The sequence below is a fragment of the Ambystoma mexicanum genome, chromosome 3q (genome assembly GCF_040938575.1).
Source record: "Ambystoma mexicanum isolate Mex_15411 chromosome 3q, UKY_AmexF1_1, whole genome shotgun sequence".
NCBI lineage: Eukaryota > Metazoa > Chordata > Amphibia > Caudata > Ambystomatidae > Ambystoma > Ambystoma mexicanum.
In genome coordinates, this window is record NC_090926.1 from 596,526,142 (window position 1) to 596,549,641 (window position 23,500).

General features: G+C 42.8%; 1 protein-coding gene across 2 annotated transcripts in view; it reads left to right on the forward strand.

Annotated features, from left to right (window-relative positions):
- The window catches only part of LOC138582800 (pentraxin fusion protein-like), a 242,263-nt gene that overhangs the window by 60,210 nt on the left and 158,553 nt on the right, over positions 1–23,500 (forward strand). For both annotated transcript variants that reach the window (XM_069654452.1, XM_069654453.1), the window contains 3 exons: positions 1,201–1,233; positions 7,065–7,100; positions 7,194–7,479. In XM_069654452.1, the coding sequence (XP_069510553.1) occupies positions 1,201–1,233; positions 7,065–7,100; positions 7,194–7,479 (355 nt within the window). The remainder of the gene's footprint in view (positions 1–1,200; positions 1,234–7,064; positions 7,101–7,193; positions 7,480–23,500) is intronic.

Sequence of the window (23,500 nt, forward strand, 5' to 3'; positions counted from 1 at the left end):
GGAATGTGTGGGTTGCGCGTGTGCATTGGTCAGAGTCCGAGACAGATTTCTGATGATTTCTCCTTCCCCTTCTCTCTCTCTCCTTCCCCCCTCTCTCTCTCTCTTTCTCTCTCTCTCTCCCTCTCTCCATCTCCCTCTCCTTCGTTCTTTCTCTCTCTCTCTCTCTCTCTCTCTCTCTCTCTCTCTCTCTCTCTCTCTCTCTCTCTCTCTCTCTCTCTCAATCTCTCTCCATCTCTTGATCCCGTCTCAATGTCTGGTTGCCTCATGCTGGTAGTGGGAATGTGTGGGCTGCGCGTGTGCATTGGTCACAGTCCCAGACTGATTTCTGATGATTTCACCTTCCCCTTCTCTCTCTCTCCTTCCCCCCTCTCTCTGTCTCTCTTTCTCTCCCTCTTTCCCTCTCTCCATCCCTCTCTTCTTTGCTCTTTCTCTCTCTCTCTCTCTCTCTCTCCATCTCTTTATCCCGTCTCAATGTCTGGTTGCCTCATGCTGCTAGTGGGAATGTGTGGGCTGCGCGTGTGCATTGGTCACAGTCCGAGACTGATTTCTGATGATTTCACCTTCCCATTCACTCTCTCTCCTTCCCCCCTCTCTCTGTCTCTCTTTCTCTCTCTCTTTCCCTCTCTCCATCCCTCTCTACTTTGCTCTCTCTCTCCATCTCTTGATCCCGTCTCAATGTCTGGTTGCCTCATGCTGGTAGTGGGAATGTGTGGGTTGCGCGTGTGCATTGGTGACAGTCCGAGACAGATTTCTGATGATTTCTCCTTCCCCTTCTCTCTCTCTCCTTCCCCCTCTCTCTGTCTCTCTTTCTCTCTCTCTTTCCCTCTCTCCATCCATCTCTCCTTTGCTCTTTCTCTCTTTCTCCATCTCTTGATCCCATCTCAATGTCTGGTTGCCTCATGCTGGTAGTGGGAATGTGTGGGTTGCGCTTGTGCATTGGTCACAGTCCGAGACTGATTTCTGATGATTTCCCCTTGCCCTTCTCTCTCCTTCCCCCCTCTCTCTGTCTCTCTTTCTCTCTCTCTTTCCCTCTCTCCATCCCTCTCTCCTTTGCTCTTTCTCTCTCTCTCTCTCCATCTCTTGATCCCATCTCAATGTCTGGTTGCCTCATGCTGGTAGTGGGAATGTGTGGGCTGCGCGTGTGCATTGGTCACAGTCCCAGACTGATTTCTGATGATTTCTCCTTTCCTCTTTTCGCAGGGGAATTCGACAGATGGATGGAATCTTCCGAAGGTGACTAAGGCCTTAGTACATTAATTCAGAAAGTAGCATTTGCACTTTAACACGATTATACAGAAGGCACGTTCCACTCAGTGTGGAATGTGCTGAGGTCCTGATGTGAACAGAAAGAGTTAGGAACAGTAGTGACAACAAGTGTGTAGCCATAGCCTGGTATTGGCTGGAGCCATGGTGGAAGGGGAAAGCAGTTCGGCGCTGACACGCAGTGCCTGCCATGGCCTGTGCATCACCGGTCTGGCCAGTGCTTTATGTGGCATGTGAAATCAAGGGGGTGGGGGAGTCTAACGAGGGGGCTCGGCCTAAGAATGGAAATGGCTTATAGAGTGCTGGACGTGGCCAAAAAAGGGGCTGTATACCCCAAACAATCCCTCATTAGACCATTCAATTTTGGGGCCCTCGGCATGATCCCAGGTGGTAGTGTTTGCATCCTGTCGGTATATTGTAAATTCACCACTCTGGCTCACGTTGTTAATACTGCTGTAAGTAAGACATCCTACACACATCAATTAGTGAGCAAATCACCATCATTCTATAACTAAATCACCAATGAAGGGAAGGGAGACAAATAGCGCCAAGCAGGTTTCTGGCTGCTTTGCAGAGAATCATAGCGCATTTGCGTGGGGTGGGGGGGTTGAGGGAGACTTGCGGGGTAGCAATGCAGGCGAAACGGGGGTTTGGGGCATAACCCCCTCACATTTAAAAAAAAAAAAGAAAATCGACAATTTTTCCTTATTTAAGTGTCACTAAAAATGTTTGTAATTATTTATTGTGTCGTTTTAAACACATGGATCCAGTCCAGGGTGCACTCCATAATTTGCTTCAAGAATTTATCCAGACCCTCAGGGTTATCCCTTTTAAAGTTGCTACTAACTATTCTGAGTGGTTTAGGGTGCCACCTGTTGGGAATTTTGGGTAGAGATAACTCAGTCCTAATGACAGAATGATCTGGCCAGGGACATGCTTTAGTAAAAGTGATAGCTAGACTGATATTTCTACCAACAATCCCATCAAGGATATGTCCCTCTGAGTGGGTTGACTCGGTGTTAAGGATTTTCAAATTGGCAGCGTGCAGTGCCTTTTCCAAGTCCCTAGCATCCTTGTCACCCGCCACCCCTAGCCAGCTGTTCAGATCTCCAAGAATAATAGTGGAGCTGTTGGGAGTATTAAGGGCAGCCAGGATGCTCAATAACTCTTTGTTAAAATGTGGCATGATATTAGGTGGACGGTACACAAGCATGAGGTTGATGGAGCAGTTCGCATTAGGAATAAGCTTTAAGTGAATAATGTCATAACCAGTGCATGTGATAGGTACGTCATAGACCTGCCATTCTGACTTGGTGAGAAATGCAACCCCTTGCCCCCCCTCCCGCCCGCCACGGCTCTGGGCACAGTTTTTATAGAAAATGTCGTACCCTGACGGTACGGCAAGTGCTATTTTAGGGCCACATGAGTCGTTAAGCAATGTTTCTGTGAGACACATGATGTTCAGTTTATTTTCTAAGATGTAATCCTGAATGTCGACAGCATGTTTAGGTAGCGCACGGGTGTTGAGTAGAGCCATTTTGATGGAATTGGGGGTAGTGGAGCTGCATGTGGGCGTGGGTGACTTGTTTGTTGCGCTCAAAGGATCCAGAAAGGGGGGCACCCCCTTGGCATTGCCCTTGTGATTAGTAAGTATGATCCAAGAGAGGGATACATGTGTGTCATTTCCTTTGTCCCCCTGAGTTCGGTTATTGGTAATAGCGGCGGGAGGTCCAGTGAGGCAGAAACCCCAGCTATCAGTTGTAGTGACCTCAAAAGGGTACATTCCCTAGAGGAATTCCCAGTAACAGGACCGGTATTTTTAACAGGTTGTTTAGTTTCTCCCGCTTCTGTCCCCTCAACCCCCCTCCAGCTTAATTAACTACGATGGCTGTGGGTGAGCCTGACGGACCAAGCCGGTGTTATTCTCTTGGCGCATGCTCTTCACCCTAGGTGGTGGGCCTAGCATTAAAGGATGCTAGACAGGGTTGGGAATAGTATCACAATTGTCATTAGCAGCACTTGCCTGGCAGTGCAGCGATTCAATGTCTAAAGCCATTTGAGCAAGAAGGTTTTCGACCAGTTGCTCGCACCAGAGTTTTTAACGTCTTACCTTGAATAAGATCTTGAGTGCCAATCAGGATTTAGGACAGCATACAGCATCGAGACAGCACTCCTTGACCTGATGGCCAACATCCTGCACCTCATGGAGGAGGGAAAAAATCACACTGCTGATGTCATTAGATCTATCCACAGCATTCGATTTAGTGGACCATGACATTCTGGTCAAAAGGCTATCGCATTCTGTACAATTTTCAGACCCTCACTGCTGCCTGGGTAAAATCCTTCTTAGCCAATCGAACTGCGAGAGTGTATAAGCAGATGCCATTGATGTCCCATTTGGAGGTCCATAGGGTTCGTGCCGTTCGCCCTCTCTCTATAATATCTATACAAAGCCATTATTTGACCTTCTGGACTTGAGAGGGATAATACATATGCATTACGCTGATAACACTCAGTATCTTATCCCCCTGTCAGGGAATCATAGAAAAGACAAAGAGATGTGAATGGGATGTATGCAATATTCCAGGCTTAGATGCTGAAGAACGGCATGGCCCTTATCGACTCCAAGACAGAACTAATGATTACGGCACTGCGGAGAGAATGAAGAAAGTGTGCTCGGACTATGAGAACTTTACCATTGCAGGCTGTTCCATTGTTTCTTTACATAAAGTTAAAAAAAGCTTGGAGTTATTTGGATCAGACAATGAACACAAAGGCACATGTTAGCAATGTGGTTGCTATCTCGTCCTATTATATTAGGCTATTATGTCAACTTTGACCCTTTTTGTCAGAACAGTCGTGCCAGTGTTGCAAGGGCTATATGGATGCCAAACTTGATGAATGTGGTACGCTTCTGTTGGGAACAGGAAAAGTTGAAATTAGTAAACTTCAATGTAGTTGGGTTTGGTCAGAGAGTAGATAAAACCCAAGCTAGGAAAGCCTTACACTGGCTACCAGTTGAGGCGAGAGTTGCATTTCTCTCTCTCACGATGGCACACAAATATTTTATTGAGTTTGGGCCAGATTATCTCTCTGAAAGGCTTTCCTGGCTTCTGAATAGGAAAGTGTTGAGATCCAATAATTCCAACGTGTTTGAGAGAGCATTGAAGACTCACTCATTTTCCTCAGACATATGTCTGGCTTGATGATGGCTCTTGTGGTTGCTGTGTTTTTTTGTGATCAGCACCTTAATGCCCTCTGGGTTGTGGCTTTGGCGCCATATAAATATTAATAGAATAGAATAGAATTGTCTGATCTTGGGATTGGTGGATCCTTCCTGCACTGATGGTTCAGAAAAGCCCATGCTATCTCAGACCTGGGAAAGAACAGCTTCTATTTCCTCCCATCTCCTACATCTTCCGAGACTGAGACAACTGAGGAGATCTAAGAGTTAGATCCAATGTGGAAGATGAAGTCGATGAAGAGCTAGAAGGAGATATGTTCCTTTAAATTCTCCCCTAACGCTCCTGGATAACCTACGTCATAATGTTTTTAATCGCTTTCCGCGAGAGAGGACATTCAAGTTCAATGTATTCCTTGGTTGCTTTTCTCTTTCTCCTGGACATACTCTGTCCTGGGGGCATCCTCGATGGTTGCCAGATGTTTCTTCCTTTCCTTGTGCTTCCCCATAATGATTACAAGAGAGTGTTAAAAGCAACTTCCCAGAGCTCATATACTGTGAACACTCTGCAATACGACGGAGATGCATAACAACTGGGCGGCCTCTCCCTAAATAATGTGCAATGCAGGGAACCAATCAGGCTCTGTCCTGTTGTGCCGACCCTATCCCCGTATGTTGACGAAGCAGCCTGTTTGGTTATGGATGCCATAGCAATCCAACTGTCCTTCGCTTTCCTCCGGGCCCATCGGCGCTGTTTGCCAACCAAAGCAATGGCAAACAGACGCATTACGGTAATATTGTGTTGTCAGGCACAGTGAACTGGCAGCCAGTCAACTGGTTGTTGCACCCCCAGGCAATTCTGTGCAACCTCGTAATGGGAGCAGAATCCCCCAATAGGCCACTCCTTACCTGTGATCCCAGAGCAAGAAAGCCAGAGGCTAATCCTGATGCCAGGCCCTCCACCTGTTCCCCTCGACCAGCAGAGGAGCCGATAGGGGCTTCACTGTACTCACAATGCTCAACCGGACCTCCCTTAGGCCTTCATGCCTCTGGTATAAATTGTTGACTTTTTAGTGCATCACATACAGGTGGAGTGGAAAAATGGTGCTGAGACAATGAGCCCATGGGCATTGTGAGATGCTGTGGCACGTTGCTATGGGAACATGGAGACACATCAAAGCACATTCCTTTGAGTTGCTGTCCCTTTTCAAGACACTTTTGCTAATGATCAAAAATGATCATTATCGCAAAACTGAATTGAAAAGTTACAATTCTGGCAAGATAGCACACCTGCTCCATTTGAATATGCCACTCAGGGCCTCATTTTAAATGGGACTGTGAGTTAAATGGAGGCAGAAAAGCAAGGTGTAATGCTTTTACACCTCCATTTAACACCTGACATTTTCATGCAGTCATAAAACGAATGGATTCCTATGGAACCCACCTTAGTGTTGCACCCGCTGAGAACCAGCCAGGGTCCATAGAACTCCATAAGCGACCGCTGACTGCAAAGTGTAAAATGCAGATTTGCAGGCAGCGTTTTCTTTTTCACACGACGGAGAGAAAAATAAAAGAGTTCACCTCACTTTACTTGTTCCTTCTCCCCTCAGCCTTGTGAATGTTTACAATTGCATGCAAAGGACCTCACTGAACGTGAGAGCTAACGTTGGTGGTCCCCTGCATACCATTTAGATTCCTTACAGTGGAAGGCTGTCAGTGGTCTGTCAGTATACGGTGGTGGGTACGGGTGCTAGTTATCATATAGGCTCGACTCCTTAAAAAGAAAGTGGGAGCACTCGAATGGACGGGGGGGGGGCAGACGTCACAAGACATGAACGTAAATTGAAGGAAATTTGCCGATTTCACTTTAGGATGTCTTTCCCAACTCAAGAAAGTGCACAGGACTATAAAGCATTTGCTAAGAAAACAACATATTTTCCAACCACATTACTGGCAAAGTAGAGAAGGTGTGCACCTTTCATGTCTTAGAACATGTATCCAAACACATCCTCAGCAGCACAACGGCATGATGGGATGTTTTACAACAACGGGTGACAGATGTGTGAGGTCTTGTGGTTAAAGTTTAGGCCTCATTCGAATCCCAGCCACGGGAAGCACATTGTTATTTTTATTTGTATTCATTGAAAACACACAGGGGGAACAGCCGCCCTCTTAAGCAATTGGGCGGTTGCTTTGCACTGGCATGTTCCTTCGACTTGTGGCTACTACTGCTGCAGTGAGACTCAGGGCCAAATGATGCGAATGCATTGGATGAGGTCTATGTAGGACCAGGCAGGCGTTTATACAGCATTGAAATGTCAAAGGAGTTGTTCCTCTCTGGGGCCAGCACCCCAAAACAAGGTTTCTTTAACTAGCCATAGCTCTATAGTCAAATGTTGGCAACCCTTAGACTGTGTGGATTAAGGTTTTGTGAGCCTTGGGGGTGAAGCAGAGAATGCCAAATGAAGACCTAAGAAGGAGGGGGTTGGGTCGGTTCTCTTACTTCATCAGCCAATTTAAATATGTTTGTCTTGCGGAAATGGGTCATGATAAGACATAATAATGTTGGGAGAGGAAAGAGTAAAGAGGTTCTAAAGTTAATCTTTTGGACTTTTTGCAGAGGATGACAAACGCCCACTAACTATTCCTAGCACAGGTAAGGATGATGTTGGGAAGCTCCATATCCAGAGACAACAGAAAAGGAGAGTGTGACAAAGATTGTGACCTTACTGGCCTTATTCTACTGCAGAACCTAATGTGGCCCGGAATGGCACCGCCAGTCAATCGAGCACCTACGACAAGCTGGGTGCTGCAGCCAACGCTATTGATGGTTCCTCGGTCACCAACTACCTTAAGGGTGCCTGCTCCCACACCGACCTCGATATCGAGCCCTGGTGGATGGTCGATCTTGGTGCCAATTACATCATATCCTTGGTGATGATCACCAACCGTGGGGACTGCTGCGAGGAGCGCATCAACAGCGCTGTGGTGCGGATTGGACACTCGGACAAAAATGGTGGCACTAGGAATCGCAGGTAGATTGGAAAGATTTTTTGTAACCTTGAAATTGTTCAGTGGCCAACCTTTCCGCTCACCAGCGTATCAGTTGTTGGTTTAAAGTGGCTGTGATTCTTTGATACTTCCCTGGCTGACTCATCAGAGTTTCTGTTATACTATGCTATGGTATGTTACTGGACATTATACTGCACCTCTCTTCCATTTGATGGTGTTTCAGTGCTCTGGTGCATCTGAAAGAGAGGTGGCTGGGATAAGACAGTGTGGAGGGAGGGAACATGCAAGATAGCTGAGCTGTTTTGTTGATGCATGCAGTTCAGCAGTACCCAGGCACTGTGTGCAGGCCTGTGTCAGACATTGAGGCATTTGTGTACAGTGTGAGCACCATCTGCCTGTGGTGGTAGGATGCATTGGAAAGGACAATTATATGTATGTTGGCTGGAGAGGTGTAGTGTTCTGTTGTTTGAAGTCTTTTGGGAGGGTTTTTCAGTTGCTGTGCGTAAGTGGCTTAGTTGGTATGCTTAAATTGTGTTTGAACGTATCAGTTGAGGACGTAAGTGTGGGGAGAGGCTAGTGGCGATCCCGAAGGGTGACTTGGAGCATCCACCTGCTGTTTAGACATCCTGGTTTGGATACCCCTAGGGCAACGTCTTGGTAGTTGTTCCTTTTGGGTAACGCAATTGCAAGGAGACATCTGGAGGCACCTTAGGGTGGACTGGTATCGCTGGCAAGGGACAGTGCTCAGACTGGTCTTGAATCACAGTGTGGGAATACGGGAAGAGAAAAGTCATACAGAGCAGTAGCTGGGCGTAATAAGGAAACAGTGGGTGAAACTAGTTCCAGATGAGAGCTCAAAGTTAGGACTCCCAAAGACAAGTCACAGAGGGCAGAATCCATGTGGTGTCCCTTACAGCCACTCAATACCGGTACGGTCAATGTGTGACATGCAGGTGCGAATTATACCAGGGGGGGGTGTGTGTGTGTGTGTGTGTGTGTGTATATATGTGTGTGTGTGTGTATATATATATATATGTATATATGTATATATATATATTTATATATATATACATATATACATATATATATATACATTTGCTGAAAAAACTTTAGTTAAGGTGCATTGAAAAACCCATGAGCACATCCATATTATAAGAGCATTCTGGGGGACATCAACGGGAGCGCGCCAAGTTATGCTGGTCATGACTTCCCACATTGGCTGAATTTCAAGGATTTTGTTGTGTTAAATCTGGTCTACTTAAGTGCACCTAAACTAAAGCCACTATGCATGTCTTCCGGGCCCACTAGCCAGGGCCTTCGGCCGTGCCCACTATATATTTTAAAAACACTACTAGGCCACTGGCCATGGCTTTTGGCCATGGTTTCATATTTGGTCAAAATTTGCCAAGTGGTTTTCACACTATGGCTTTTAAACTGCACTTTTTCTCCATGGGGAAATGAATGGGAGTAGGATGAAAACTGTGTTTGTATGTTTTATTTATAACTTTTTCATTTTTTAACAATTTGTTTCCAAAATGTCCAGTTTGGTGCGTCTCTTGACAGCCTTGTTGTTTGTAAAATTTCATCCAAATACATCCAGCAAGTCAAAATTGCTTAGCCTTGCTCAGCCTCTCTGCTGCAAAACACCAAGGCCGATAGAAGGTTTTAAGGAGCAGGTGGGCAAACTCTTCTCTGTTGAATATTTTAAAAACTACTGGATGGATTTACCCCAAACCATTCAAGATAATTACATCAACGCATTGCGGGCAGGTTGTTTATTATTGTTTATTATTTGGTCCACTCTGCCCAGCGGTTTTCTCAATACGGCTGTTCAAAAATGGCACTTTTTCTCTATGGGAAAATGAATGGGCTGAAAACAGAGGTGTTTTGTTTTCTTTATAACATTTTCATTTTAGAACATATTGTCCCCAATATTTGCAGTTTGAGGGAGCGGGGCGTGGGGGGTTGGGTTAGGTTGCTTGACAAATATTTTGTTTCAACTATTTTGTCCAAATCGATGCAGCAATTCAGAGGTTATTCGCAATAGAATTTTAGGGGGAAATGGCTGCTTTTTCATTTCTGAAAAGTCTCTCAGACTCTGCTGCAAAGCACCATGGGAGACATAGCTATTTTTTGGGGAGCAGGGGGCACCCCCTTCCCCTTCGAATATTTTTAAAACTCCTGGACAGATTTAATCCAAACCTGTCCCTGAAATCGAGCCAACACTTCGTGCCCAAGTTGTTTCTCATCTGGTTCAATACCGTACAGCAGTTTTTGCACTTCAGCTTGACAACATTCTGACTTTTTCTCATGGGAAAACTAATGGGCGTAGCATGAAAACAGCACTCTTTTGCTTTCTTAAAACATTTTTAATTTCTTACCAATTCTTTCGCAAAATGCCCATTGGTGGGGGTAGGGGGAGTGGTGAGTGTGCGGGGGGGGGGGGGGGGGGGGGTTGACGGGTGATAAACATTTTGTTTGGATAATATCAGCTAAATCCGCCCTGCAAGTCAAACGTTATTAGCAACAGAATGGATGAGTCTGATATGATATGATATGGCATTTATAACGCACCTATACACAAGTGTTTCAAGGCACGACGAGGCAATGGAGGGGAAACAGAGGGAGGACAGAGGCAGCGATCCTACTAGGTCAGGTGACATTGAGATCACACAAGTGCAGGGGAGGGGGGAAGCGGAAAAGTGTCGGGGGAAAGGGGAGGGGGCAGTGCAGTACATAGGATAACAGTAAAATAAATAAGACAATAAATAATAAATAAAAGTGCAGCCAGCTTGTGTCAAGTGCAAGGGTAAGTGCAGACATCAGGTATCAAGTGCTAGTAGGGGCTTTAAGGATGCAGAAACAGTCCCCGCGTGCAAGGGTTGCCAGGGGGGCAGTGCAGATGTGCAACTGGCAGGGAGGGGACCTGGGCCAAAGATCAGAGGGTAGCCAGGTAACCAGTGCAGTTTCAGATTCGGCCAGGAGATCAGAATGGGAGTGGAGGAGAGAAAGCAGAAGCAAAGGAGTAGGTCTTGAGGGGCTTCCTGAACCGAAAAAGAAAGGTTGGACTGACAAGTTTTCCGAAATGCAGCAGCACTAAGGCCATGATGAGAAGAAATACAAACTCACTCCCAAATTTGACTGCAGAAACATAGTCCTTTTTCATACATCATCATGGACAGAAGGGTAGCAAAAAGAGAACAAAACAACGCATTTCACCATAAACGGGCTTCGTCGGGTTTGAGTGCAGGAAATGAGGCCGAGTCTTTTGCAGCAATGTTAGTCCTTTATTTCTATTGCTGCTGGTGACTATTTCATGCTGCAGATTGAGCAAAACCTGTGTGCATGCAGGCAGACATCTTCGAATGTCCTGTCAGTATAAGGTTTGTTGATAACATATTTCTAATGATCAAATATTCCAAGCATAGCATTAATCTATTACACGTAATACATACATTTACACACTATATTGCGCTAGTATGATATAAAGTGCAATGTGCAAAACATATAGTATACCAATATAACAAACAACAAGTTGTACAAAACTTTAAGGAATAAAGTGCAACGTAATCCGTCATCCCCAGTGGGTGCTTCATACAACTGATGTGTTTGAATATAAATATAAAATGCACTGTGTTAGTCACAGATGTTTCTCTATAATAAGGCATAAAGCGCAGTATGCAGGACATGGAGTATGCCAATATTGTAGACCGCCAAAGTGCAGTATGCTGTGTGAGATACTGCTACCCATCGGGTAACCGTGTATAGCTGTTAAATCGGCCCACCTGGTATATTGCACATAGTACATAACTATGCATGCTGTTTTCTGCTAGTCAAAAATGTAGCTCTGTAATTAGATATAAAGTGCAATGTGCGAGACATGGACTATGGCAAAATTGTAGATGGCACGCTGTACAAAACTTTATGAAGTAAAGTGCATGTAATCAGTTATCCCCAATGGGTGCTTCTTACAACTGATGTATTAAAATATATATAATGTGCAATGTGCTAGTCACAAATGTTGCTCTGTAATAAGGTGTAAAGTGCAATATGCAAGGCACGCAGTGTGCCAATATTGCAGACTGCATGCTGTGCAAAACTTTACTAGGTACCATGCACATGATCAATCATCCCCACTGGGTACTTCTTGCAGCTAGTATATTTAAATATAAAGTGCAATGTGCCATGTGCAAATACGATGTCAGCTTTATGAGCCACCCACTATGTGAACATTTGCCATTTTACTGGCCGGATCATTAATACTCCTCCCTACTCAAATATAAGGTGCAATTTGTCCAATATGGGACCCATATATACACTATGCATGCTGCATTGTGCAAATGCATCATAACGAATTGTGCAAATGGCAAATCCTCCCCTGAATATGTCCCTAACCTCTAAATATGTTAAGTGCAGTGTGCTTTATAGACTATTGTTTCTGCTGATATATAGTTACTAAGCATCTAAACACACTGGAACATGGGCCAGCTGGTTAAATGCCATACCCTGTATAGGTGACTCACTATGATACAGAAAATGCTGCGTGCTGAGGTGCTTTTCTCCCATGTCCTTACAAATCTATCCTATTTTGTGCAAATGCTCATATCATGCTGTACATCATAAAGCCTACCAAGCCCGCATGTACCGATGTACCCACAGTTGACATGCTCCACTTGTCACCATCCTACAAATTCCAGCCCGGAGTCTCATACACATAAAAAAACATAAATGTGAAAAAACACATATTAAAACTGCTATAAAATAACAGTGAAAGTTCAACCACAATGGAAACCACAGAACACCAGTATTGTTAGCAGGCCAGGGAATCAAATGGCCTCAAAGTTCTCAAGTGTTCAAGTGTCATGGTCAGATCTGCCACTGATAAAAAAAAGAGAGCTTTTGGGATGTATATCTACACCAATCTTATTTAGTCACCCAGGAACCTATATAGTTATTCATGTCTATTGTGCCCTGAAGGAGATTTGGTGTTATAATATACTATATAGCATGATTCCATTCACCTCAGCTTCCTTAGTCTATTGCCTCCCCTGGGATGAACCATGACCATGTCAATTGCAAAGTATTTTGAAGAGGCGATATTGCCTTGGTGTGTGTCTTCAAAGTGCTTGGCTAATGGGTAGGCCATATCACGATTTTTGATTGCTCGCAGGTGTTGTAGGATGCGCAATCTTAACTCAAGTTTGGTACTGCCTATATACCAAAGGTTGCCTTCAAAGGTGATGACATAAATCACAAATTGTGTGGAGCATTTGATCACTTTCTTGATTGACACCTCATTGCCCGTCCGTCGGTGGGTGTATTTTCTTGTACATTATACGTGGAGATGTATCTAATAAGATTGTCTCCTTTGTCTTGAGAATTCCTGTGTTGAATCTGGTATTTGGCAAGTATGCCCTCCCTAGATTAACTGTAGCTTCGATCATATGCTTTAATAATTATGCTCTTGCAATATCCCCTAGCTAGAAATCTCGCAGCAGCCCTTTTGGCATTACATATGGTATGCTGTTTTTGAGGCCACCTGGATGTGCACTTGTGGCATGCAGGACAGCATTTGTGCTTGTGTCCTTTCGGTACAGGTCCATGGGGATGGTACCATTTACAATTTTGACTTTAATGTCTAGATAAACTACTTTGGACCAGTCATGATGTTCTGTGAACTTTATATTCGATTGTTCTAGACTTAATATCTGAAAACAGTCCATCCATTCCACCTTGGTGCCATTCCATATGATGAACAAGTCATCGATATACCCTTGCCAAAGGATGACCTTGTCAGTATAGGACTTTTTGTCTTCACTGGCAAAGAAGCTTTCTTCCCAGGCACCCATATATAGGTTGGCAAATGTTGGGGCTACTGCAGTGCCCATGGCAGTTCCGCATATTTGATTGTAGAATTCTTCATTGAACATAAAGGTGTTATGTGGCAAAACAAAGAACAACATCTGAGAAGAATCACGATGGCTGAGGGATCTCGTCCAAAGATATAATTTCACAGCTGCGAGACCTTGGGCATGTGAGATGCACATGTAAAGTGAAACCACGTCTAATGTGACAAGAAGGTAGTCCTGGTGCCAGAGGATATGGTCAATTTGGTTAAGGGAAGCCATAGTATAATTCGTGTATGATGGTAGAGCCTCTACGAACCGAAAAAGAAACGTGTCCACAAATTTGTATGTATTCTCCTAGAGTGAGTCTATTGACGTGACTGTAGGTCGACCTGGTGGTTTTGACATAGATTTGTGAATCTTGGGAATAAAATGGATTATCGGGATGATTGGGTGATACTTAGTTAGATATTTCCTCTCTTTCAAATTGATGAGACCTTGTTCAAACCACGGTGTTAGTTTAGCATCGTATTCTTCTTTGTATCGAGGATATGGGTCATGTGGTAGTTTGGCATAACTATGGGCATCTCTTAGTTGTCTCATTGCCTCCCATTGATAGTCCTTAGTATTTAAGACCACCACGTTGCCACCTTTATCTGAAGATTTCACCATGATTGTCCTGTCTGTTCTTAGGCTCTCCAACGCTGACTGCTGTGCTTTGGTCAAATTACACTTGTATTTTTCCCTCCTGGATTTAACAGATAAAGCCTTGAATTCATCATGTATTAAGTCCTCAAAAAGATCTATTGTGGGGCTATTGATATTAGGTGGATTGAATCTGGACTCGTTCCTCAAGTTGCGTTGTGCTGGCATACCTGTATTTATGCTTGCAGTAACACTATTTTCCATGCATCTTGGTCCTCAATGCCTGTTTCTGCCAAAGGCTCCTCATTGTATAAAGTGTTTAGATCGTTAAGTAGCAGTATGTCTTGGATACTTAACTCAGATGGAATAACTGCAATTGCACCAGGCTTATCCACAGAATCGCTGGTGGCATAGAATTTGGACAGTCTTAGTTTTCTAATGAAGCAATAGAGATCGATCTTGCCTTCAAAAGATAACCCATATATATATATATATGGAAATAAACCATTCCCACAATGTGACGCACTTGCCTACTTATAGCGGGTGCTCCAACTGCAGTTGCAGGAAAAACCGCTTATCATTTAGAAAACATTCAATTTCGCTCGCTATCCCCACTTGGAATGTAAACAGTTTCATTAAGTCTTGAACAAAAAATATTAGAGCACACATGTCTGTTAAAGTGCAAAAAACATGTTAATATTTCTTCTTGCATAGTAGCAACTTGAAATTCAATTTAAAACCAACATGGACTTACAACACAGTGCGTGCAGTCTTAGGCGTTCACTGCAGCGCCACACGTTCCATCGCTAACACAGGGACTTCGTCAGGCGAAACTTACATATATAAGAGTGAACTGCTGCTTCGTTTGGCTGCCATGCTATGTGGCGAGCTACACAGAATTAGACTGCAGTAGAACATTTAGAATGATGTATTAGCCACTAGGCAATTGGGCACACTTGTAAGAAATAAAATGTTATATTAACACACAACTTTCCAGTCACAATATGCATCAAATATTTGCCTTTCTATTTTTGAAGTAAGTAAAGTTTGGCAATTTGAGATGGATAGTGACACCGATAAACACTTGTGTTAAAATGGCTGCCGTATTAGACATAGGAGAAAGGTTGATGAAACAAAGTCACATGACTTGGATAATCAGCTGACTTGAGAGGTTGTGGCCTTATACAACATTACTGGTCCACTGAATATGGGCTGCATCACACCCACTATGGCAGTGGCAAGGACTATGGCCATAATCTGAGTTAGTGAATCTATCTGTGTACAGTGCACTGGGCCTGTTCGTCAGCTCTTCAATCGTCCTTGTCCATACACAACTTTACACTTAGGAGGGACTGGATGTCATTTTACCCACGATCACCATGACCTAGGCATGGTTTCAGCAACATTCTGGAGGGCTTCTATCAGTGCTTGACTAATGCAGCCAAAATGAGTCGTCCATGGGTTCTGCTCATTCTAACGTAAAGGTCCAGGGTGATGCATGCATTCATGCATTACTTTTCCACAGAACTGTGCAGTACATTACTGGGAAGGCAATGCTTCATCAGTCATTCCTTCAATGATTACACAATCCCATCTTTTGCTTTGCATGGCTGCTATTTAAGCAATAAACCCCTAGCAGGGGGGCATTATCACTTTAGGTAATGCCCCGGGCCCCATAGTTCCAGGCCCGAGCAAAGCCAGGGCCTTAACGAAGTCCCAGGGGAATTACCTGAAGTGCTAATATGCCCCCTGCGTGTTGCTTATTGCTTAAATAGCAGTCATGCAAAGCAAATGATGGGATTGTCTAATCATTAAAGGAGTGTGGCGAAAAGGCTCAAAAGTACTTGAAATGGTGCAGGGGGCTCAAAGCTGTCCACGTTTCCAAGAATGCCCACCAGCGGAGTGTAGTGTCTGTCCCTTAAAGGTTGACTCCCCTTCAAGTGTGCGGCGCGATGACTCGCATCTCTGGGAGAATGGGAAGAGACGCAAGGGCGCACAGAGGGGAGGCGGGGGATGTAAAAGCACGCATTCTAAGGAGGAAAAATAAAGATGTAGATCACAGCATGCATGGCTTCTTGATTCTTTGTCCTCGCGGCCTTGACATGAGGCTTATCAGACGCAATATCTGGCAGAGAAGGATGGGACCTTCTGATTCACACTATCACTGCTTGCAAAAGAAATGGAGAGTCTCCAGCCGTCCATGAAACGTTCATTCTTCACGCCTCGGTAGTCAGCCCAGCTCAATGTGCAACCAGCAGCTCACTCACAGACAATCGAGCATGCCTGCGCTTCCTACACAAGCATTCGCTCGGCAATGGCACCACATGTAAAGGAAAGAGCACAAAGCATGCAGTGTCTGGAACTGATGCTGAAAGCCGTCCTCTTCAAGCGTTTCAGATCTACATTTCCTTTCTAGGACATGGGCGGTTAATAAATACCAAAATCCTCACCTATCATGTCTGATACAGAAACAGCTGGAACTGAACATCTGGGCGTAGCTGCTTTCAGACACTGTTTGACATGTCAGACCCTCAAGCGCTGGGCTCTTGAGGGGAGAGACGGCTAAGAAAGTTGGACAACTACTTAGAAGCCTATAATAAACATTTGTCAGACAAATATGCTCAGTGTTTGTTACTCGACCTGGAGTGGAAAATGTTGTCTCTACCTCACCACCCGATCAGACTGACCCGCATAACGGTCTAGTGTCTCAGCACCTATTTTGAACCGCAAAGAACATCAACCACGAGAGGCATACCTTCAGCATTGCCGGCCAAAATCCAAGAGACTCTATGGACATGTAAACGACCCAACTATTGGCTCATTGTGGCTTTCACAGATTCACCAACATAGAAGTCATTCGACTTCATTCGACTTCGCTTCATTGAAGGATGCCTCTCGTCCTCATTTCGAAAAGAAGTACTTAAAGGACCAATCCTGGGGGAGTGGCCAAGTGGCTGCAAGATGGCAGCATTACCCAGTAGCTCTCTCTGACTGAGAGATATTATCTAAATAAATTGACTCATTTTCAACTTCTGGCAACTCAAAAGCCTTCTATTTCAGAAAAGTTTGAAGCGACGTACATTTTGCTATAATTTATATGAGCTTCGCATTTAATACATGTTATCAGGGCTCACTCACCTCAGCTCTGGTAGAAGCCGCGCCTGGGACAGTTGCGCTGCATCTCTCGCCTCACAGACTTTGCGCTGGTTAACTGCATGCTTCCATAAAACAATTATTTTGAAGCTGCTGCCCGGAAAATCGAGGGCCGACATCAGCTGAGCGCAGTTATGCCGGTAGGTGCTTATCCAGCATATCACTCTATATTTTCTCTTCATGTTGCGAATTGTGCCCGCTCATGGGGTGACTGCACCTCCGATTGGAACATCTCCTCATGCAGTGCAACCCCAGGCTGGCCCTGGGTGCAATTCTTTCTCTCCGCTCCTACATTTGATCATCTGCGGCCTAATGATCCACCTTGCAGGGTCTTTATCTCTGAATTGCGACAAACCTTCCTTCTTCCTCATTGTAACAGCGCCTCCCACTTCTGACGGCATGACAGATCACGTTTCACTGTGACTTCTATGGCTATACTGAACCCTAATCGCTGCTGAAAACCTGTGTTCAAGGGAAATATTGTGGATTTCTTTTCTCATACTATTTCTCATTTCATCCTGTTTTATTGCTAACTCTGCTGTCACAATGATAATATTACTAAAAATGCTCCTCTTTCAGATGTCACCACACTTAATTCATGCATGGAAAAAATACTTGATGAACTCAGTAATATTTGTACCTCTATTTCTATGCTGGACACACGCTCTTCAAACATTCAGGAGGATATTAAGGGGGTAATTCATGGATTATGTGCGCCGAAAAAAACAGGATTTGTGCGCCATTCTGCCCGCAAATCCCTGTTTAACAAATGGAGATTTGCGGGCATAATGGCGCACAAATCCCGTTTTTTTCGGCGCAAATAATCCATGAATTACCCCCAATATTTTTTAAGAATTAAAATGGTGACAGGGAGATTAGATGACGCTCAAGAGAGAATATGTTTTGTTGAAGACAGTTGAGGCCTTAGAAAGCATTCAGCAAAAAATATTCCAATTGGAATCTGTTAGGGAATTGGAGGACAGAAATCGGAGAGACAACCTTCACTTTTATGGGATTCCTGAAAAAGTAGAATCCTATGACCCAATTAATTTTCTTATCAATTGGATCCCCAAAGCATTAGGTATTACATTTTCTCCTCCTCTGGAATTACAACTTGCGCATCGAATAAAACCCGCTTTACCTCCAACAGCTCAACTCCCAAACCTTTTATTGTTTGTTTTCTCAGACCTCAACAAGCCCGCCAAATACTGTTAGTAGCCAGAAAGAAATTCTCCTATCCTTTTTCAGGGCCATAACATCGTTATTTCCCCTGACTGCTCTAAGTACACGCCAACTAAAAGGCTATTTTTGTATTCGCATGAGACCCCTCATGAAGAAATTGGGAATCAGATATGGTTTACTTGAACCTGCTAGAATGATCATAACATTCCCAGATGGCAGATCCCAAAGAATTTATGGATACCCATGAACACTTTAACTTACCTCAATCTCTGCAATCAACTCCGATGGAAACCACATCCTCGTCGGATACCACTACAATTTCTTCTCAAGTTGAACCTCATCCACAACAGCCCGTCTTCAAGAGAACAAAAACGAAACAAGATAAGTACAACAACACCCGCAGCAGATCTGAATTGTCTGCCCCACCTGATCCTCTTCATAGTCCTGATCGATCCAGAGACAAGTCTAGATCACCTATTAAAGTAGCCAAACCTTCTCTCTCCTCCCTGAAATCCTTACTTGATCTACTTTGAAGTCATGTTTCTTCTTGACAATTGTTTAAATGATTTATTATGTTACATGCTGGCATCTTATATCATTACCAACGTCATGCTTCTACTTTTCTCTATAGTCCTGTTTTCTCTTATATCATTGTGCACACTCTTTATCTCCTGTTAGTCTTTTATTGTGTCTTATGCTCTGTCCATCTTGTGTTTCAAAAACTCCCATGATACTCTTATGTTGCCGTATTATTCTTTGTTCTCTTTCCTTTCTCCCTCTTTATTTTACTCATCCTCTTAATAATTATTCTTACATAATTATTGTTTATTTTTATGTTACCTGCCTCCTTTTTTGGGTACCCTACATCATATATTTCCCCTCATGTGTCATTATCCTTGCAATGCTCGTATGCTAATACTTTACATGTATTTACATTATGGAATTATTTGTAGTTTGCCGGATTGGTTATGCTCATATCCACATTTTTCATATGATGTTTAGCCTTTACCATTACACCTACAAATGACAATTAAGATGGTTACCTGGAATGTCAAAGGATTGAACTAACCCATCAAACGCCATCAAATAATTTCTCAACTTTCCAGATTTAAAGTTGACTTTGCATGCCTTCAGGAGATTCATTTTATTGTGAAAATAAAAAGATTAAAGGCTCCTGGATTGGACATGCTCTTTTTTAAAATGCTGCGGAAAAAAAGGAGGTGTCTTCATTTTGGTTAATAAACAAGTCGCTTTTTCTTTAATCAAAGAAGAAAAGGACATAGAAGGATGCAGGCTCATCCATTCACCATCGTAAATTTGTATGTTCCTATAACACCCAACCTTCTATTTTGGTTAAACCTAAAATTGAGACTTTTACAGAAAGACTCTAATTGAGTCATTGTTTGTGAGGATTTCAACCAAATATTTGATTTCACTTTGGATCGAAAATCTACTTGCAACTTTGTTAATTCTAAATCTCATAAAAATGTTCTAAACTTATTAGGCAATCTTAGATTGGTGGACACTTGGCGATTATGTCACCCTGATGTTAAGGACTGCACTTTTTTCACCCCCTCACCAATCCTTATCTAGAATAGTTTATATATTTATCAATCTATCATTAGCTTCAACCATAGTTGACTCTGAAATAGGTTCCATTATGATCTCAGATAAGGCTCCTGTTATTACTACATTAGAATAGGTACACTGTGTACAGGTTCATTATAAATGGCATATCATATCATACACATCCCAAAGTTTTCACCAAGATGGAGATTTAATTCTTCCCTCCTGAAAACAACACTTTTATTGAAAAAATGAATACCTTTATTAAAGAATTCTTTGTCATCAATCGCCCGGAACATACTTCGGTGCATAACAATTAGGATGCTTTTAAAGAAGATTTACGTGGATTTATTATTCAATTTGCTGCATCAAGAAAGAAGCAAGCTGAATCCTTATCTAAAGAATTATTGACCACCATTAAAAAACTTGAAACTAGTTATAATAACAACCGGGATCCCAACATTTCTAAAATCCTGATGAATAAACACATTGAATTCAACAAGTTAAGTACTGATAAAGCTGCCAATTCCCTACTCTATTCAAATCTTAATTTGATAGTAGTTCTAATAAAGCTGGCAAAATATTAGCATTTTACTTAAAAAATTAAAACATACAAATTGTTAATTACATCTATTACTGGCTCCATGGCAGAAGATTCACTAAAGAAAACGTTATCAGTAGAGCATTGTTAGATTTCTCCTCAAATTTATACTCTGAAGATACCTCTATTTAATTATCTGAAATCCAATCTTTCTTTGAACAGAACAAGAAATATTCTATTGACACTATTGATCTTTCCTCTCTCAACAATCATGTCACCTAACTAGAAGTCAAACAGGCCATCTCAGATCTTAAACCAGGAAAAGCACCAGGCCTTAATGGCTAACCCATCAATTTCTATAAAGCATTCATAGACTTGGTCTCTCCCAAACCTTTAGAACTATATAGTCACTTTACCAACAAGGGAAATAGTGTGGGCTCCTTTGTTGAAGCTCTCTTTGTTTTATTTTCCTTGCCCAATAAAGATCCCTCTATTGTTAAAAACTCCAGATCTCTCTAATTAATTCTGATTCCAAACTTTTAGCAAAATATTAGCTAAACGGCTCAAAGTCTTCCTTCCCAAACTCATTCATATTGATCAATCCAGATTTATCAAAGATCATTACACTTCCTTCATTTAACGTTCTATACCACTACCAGAAATCAAACGACTCTCTAGCTCTCCATGCGTTAGATGCTGATAAAGCAAGTTTCCTGGATGTTTATGTTTGAATCCTGAACTTGAGACTTGCAGCCCTTTAAGATGAGTAGCAATACCCTGGAGATGGATGAGGATGCAGATTTCAATCAAACATCAATAATTCAGATGAAACAAATAGCTTGTTTTAATGTAAGTAAGTAAAACAGGGAGTACAAAGAACATCAGCAATCACTTGATACTCAACTCTCAATCATTTCATAAAAAAGCTGGGTTTTTAGACCCTAAATTGGTCATAGCTGACGTGCTGACATGCGTCATTACCAACGGCATCCTACGCGGCAAACTTCTAAAACCTATCTGGAAGTGGGATTGGCTCTAAGTGAATAACTAAGCATAGGTGTTATATCTGTATAGAGTAACAAAGAGAAATAATTGGACATCTTACATCAGGTGGGGCAACTAAGCCCTCCCTTCAAAATGGCCACTATGAACGTCACTAAATGTATGACGTCCCATTGGCTACACAAACTATACGACCCCCAACTACGTGGTCCTCTATAATTGGTTGGATACTAACCCCTGTCAATAACTTTCCACCTATGTGAGCAGCACACAGACTGAACAACCAGATGTGGGTGAGCTTGTCTTAATACCAGCTTCCCACCAATTAAAAGAACACTCCATCATCACCTCAATGTTTCAGTGTCAATTAATGTTTGAAGTTGGCATTGAGTCTGTACTATTCTCGGAGATTTTTTAAGGAGTATGGATACTGTCTGCCTTCCGGGCGTAGGTGCGATATCCTCATGCGTCCAACTTTCTTCCATCACGTGACTGGACACCACGATCGGAGCCTTTTGCTTGTATTTGATTTTATTCCTCAATAGTCCTTTGACATCTTTTGTTTTCACTTGACCTTCTTGAACAGTAGCTCTGTTCTTGCACGTTAATGGTATCTAATGTGAGCCAATTCTAGTTCTAATAAGACCTTGACTCTCTTGGCTCATTCAACTCCTTAGCGGAAATATATTCTGGTTTAGTTCAATTGCTTTTGTAACTGCAACACTGAATTGAGGCCTTCCTCATTGCTCAAGACTGCTATATACGTAGTGGAACATTCATTCTTTAGTCAATCCATATGTATCTATGAGGTAGATATGTATATGTTGGCGTTTGCCACAATCTATTCACTATATGCATTTGGCTAGCTTCATGATTGCTTTAATGCTTGCGTTTCATTGCATCTGTACACGTTTAAACTAACTACACATCTTCATTATGCTTATGGCATAGGTCTCTTTATCTTGATCCCAAAATGTCACTTATCCTTGGTACTTCTTCGTTGTTCATAAATCGTCTGTCTCTCAGGTCTGATTATCTTCTATGTGGGGTTGATTCAGTTTCGTATGATGTCACCATTCATCCTGGTCATTCAGTTTCTTTGTTTCATCAGGAATCGTATTCAAATGGCCATCAAATTGCTTTGAATGTAGGTATGGTTTCCTCAATGAGTACTTCAATTCCCATATTCTCTTAGGTATAGGTATTCTTATGGGTACTGCACAGAGTTGTTGCTTTTCTTCTTGCTTTCTGATTGGTGTAGTATATGTCACATACTTGGTTCATACTTCTCAGGTAATGAGGGCAGGGCAGGTGGACTGGGGGTACTTTGCTCCTCCTCTACACCCCCCCCTCTGGGCGATTTATCAACCACTCTCACATCGCCTTCTATTCCAAGACATACAGGTCTAAAGTAGTGCCTCTTAGGGACCCATATTTTTATGAATCCCTTCAGGCATCTGGCTGATTTCACATGCTCAACTTTGTTCCATGTCATGAGGATGCACTGTCCAGTTGGACTGCAGTAAATCCATCTTCCCACATATTTCCTGTGGTCCTTAGGGTACAGGAACTTTTCTTCCCTCGGGTGCATGGATGCTAGACTTCACAACGCCTCTGATCTCTTCATCAGTCAAATATTTAGGCTTCCATCCTGGTTCAACATTGATCATGATCTTCATCCCTATGGCTTCTTTGCTGTCTTCTTGCACTGCGAGATTATTATTTTTATTACACAAAATCCAAGCATCACTAAGAACAGCAAGGCTCCAAGAAATTTGAACATATCTGCCATCCATTGTGGAATCCATGAGAAAAGATTTCCAAACCAGCTGTCATCAGCAATATCTTCTACTTCTTCTATCATCTGGCCATGGAGTTTCATCAGCATGTTTATGTCTTCTCTCAAAGTTCCATTTCGTCATCGTGAGAAGGTATAAATGTTCAACATGTTTCTCCAATTTTGGATCCAAAAACACCTCCATCCATGGCTGTAATCATATCCAGGGCAAATCTGTACTGGAAAGAGCCATTAGTCTTACAGCTCTCAGTTCTTCTCTGATTGCATTGAATCCTTTTATAGTTGTGTTAATTGTCTGCAGCAATTCCCAT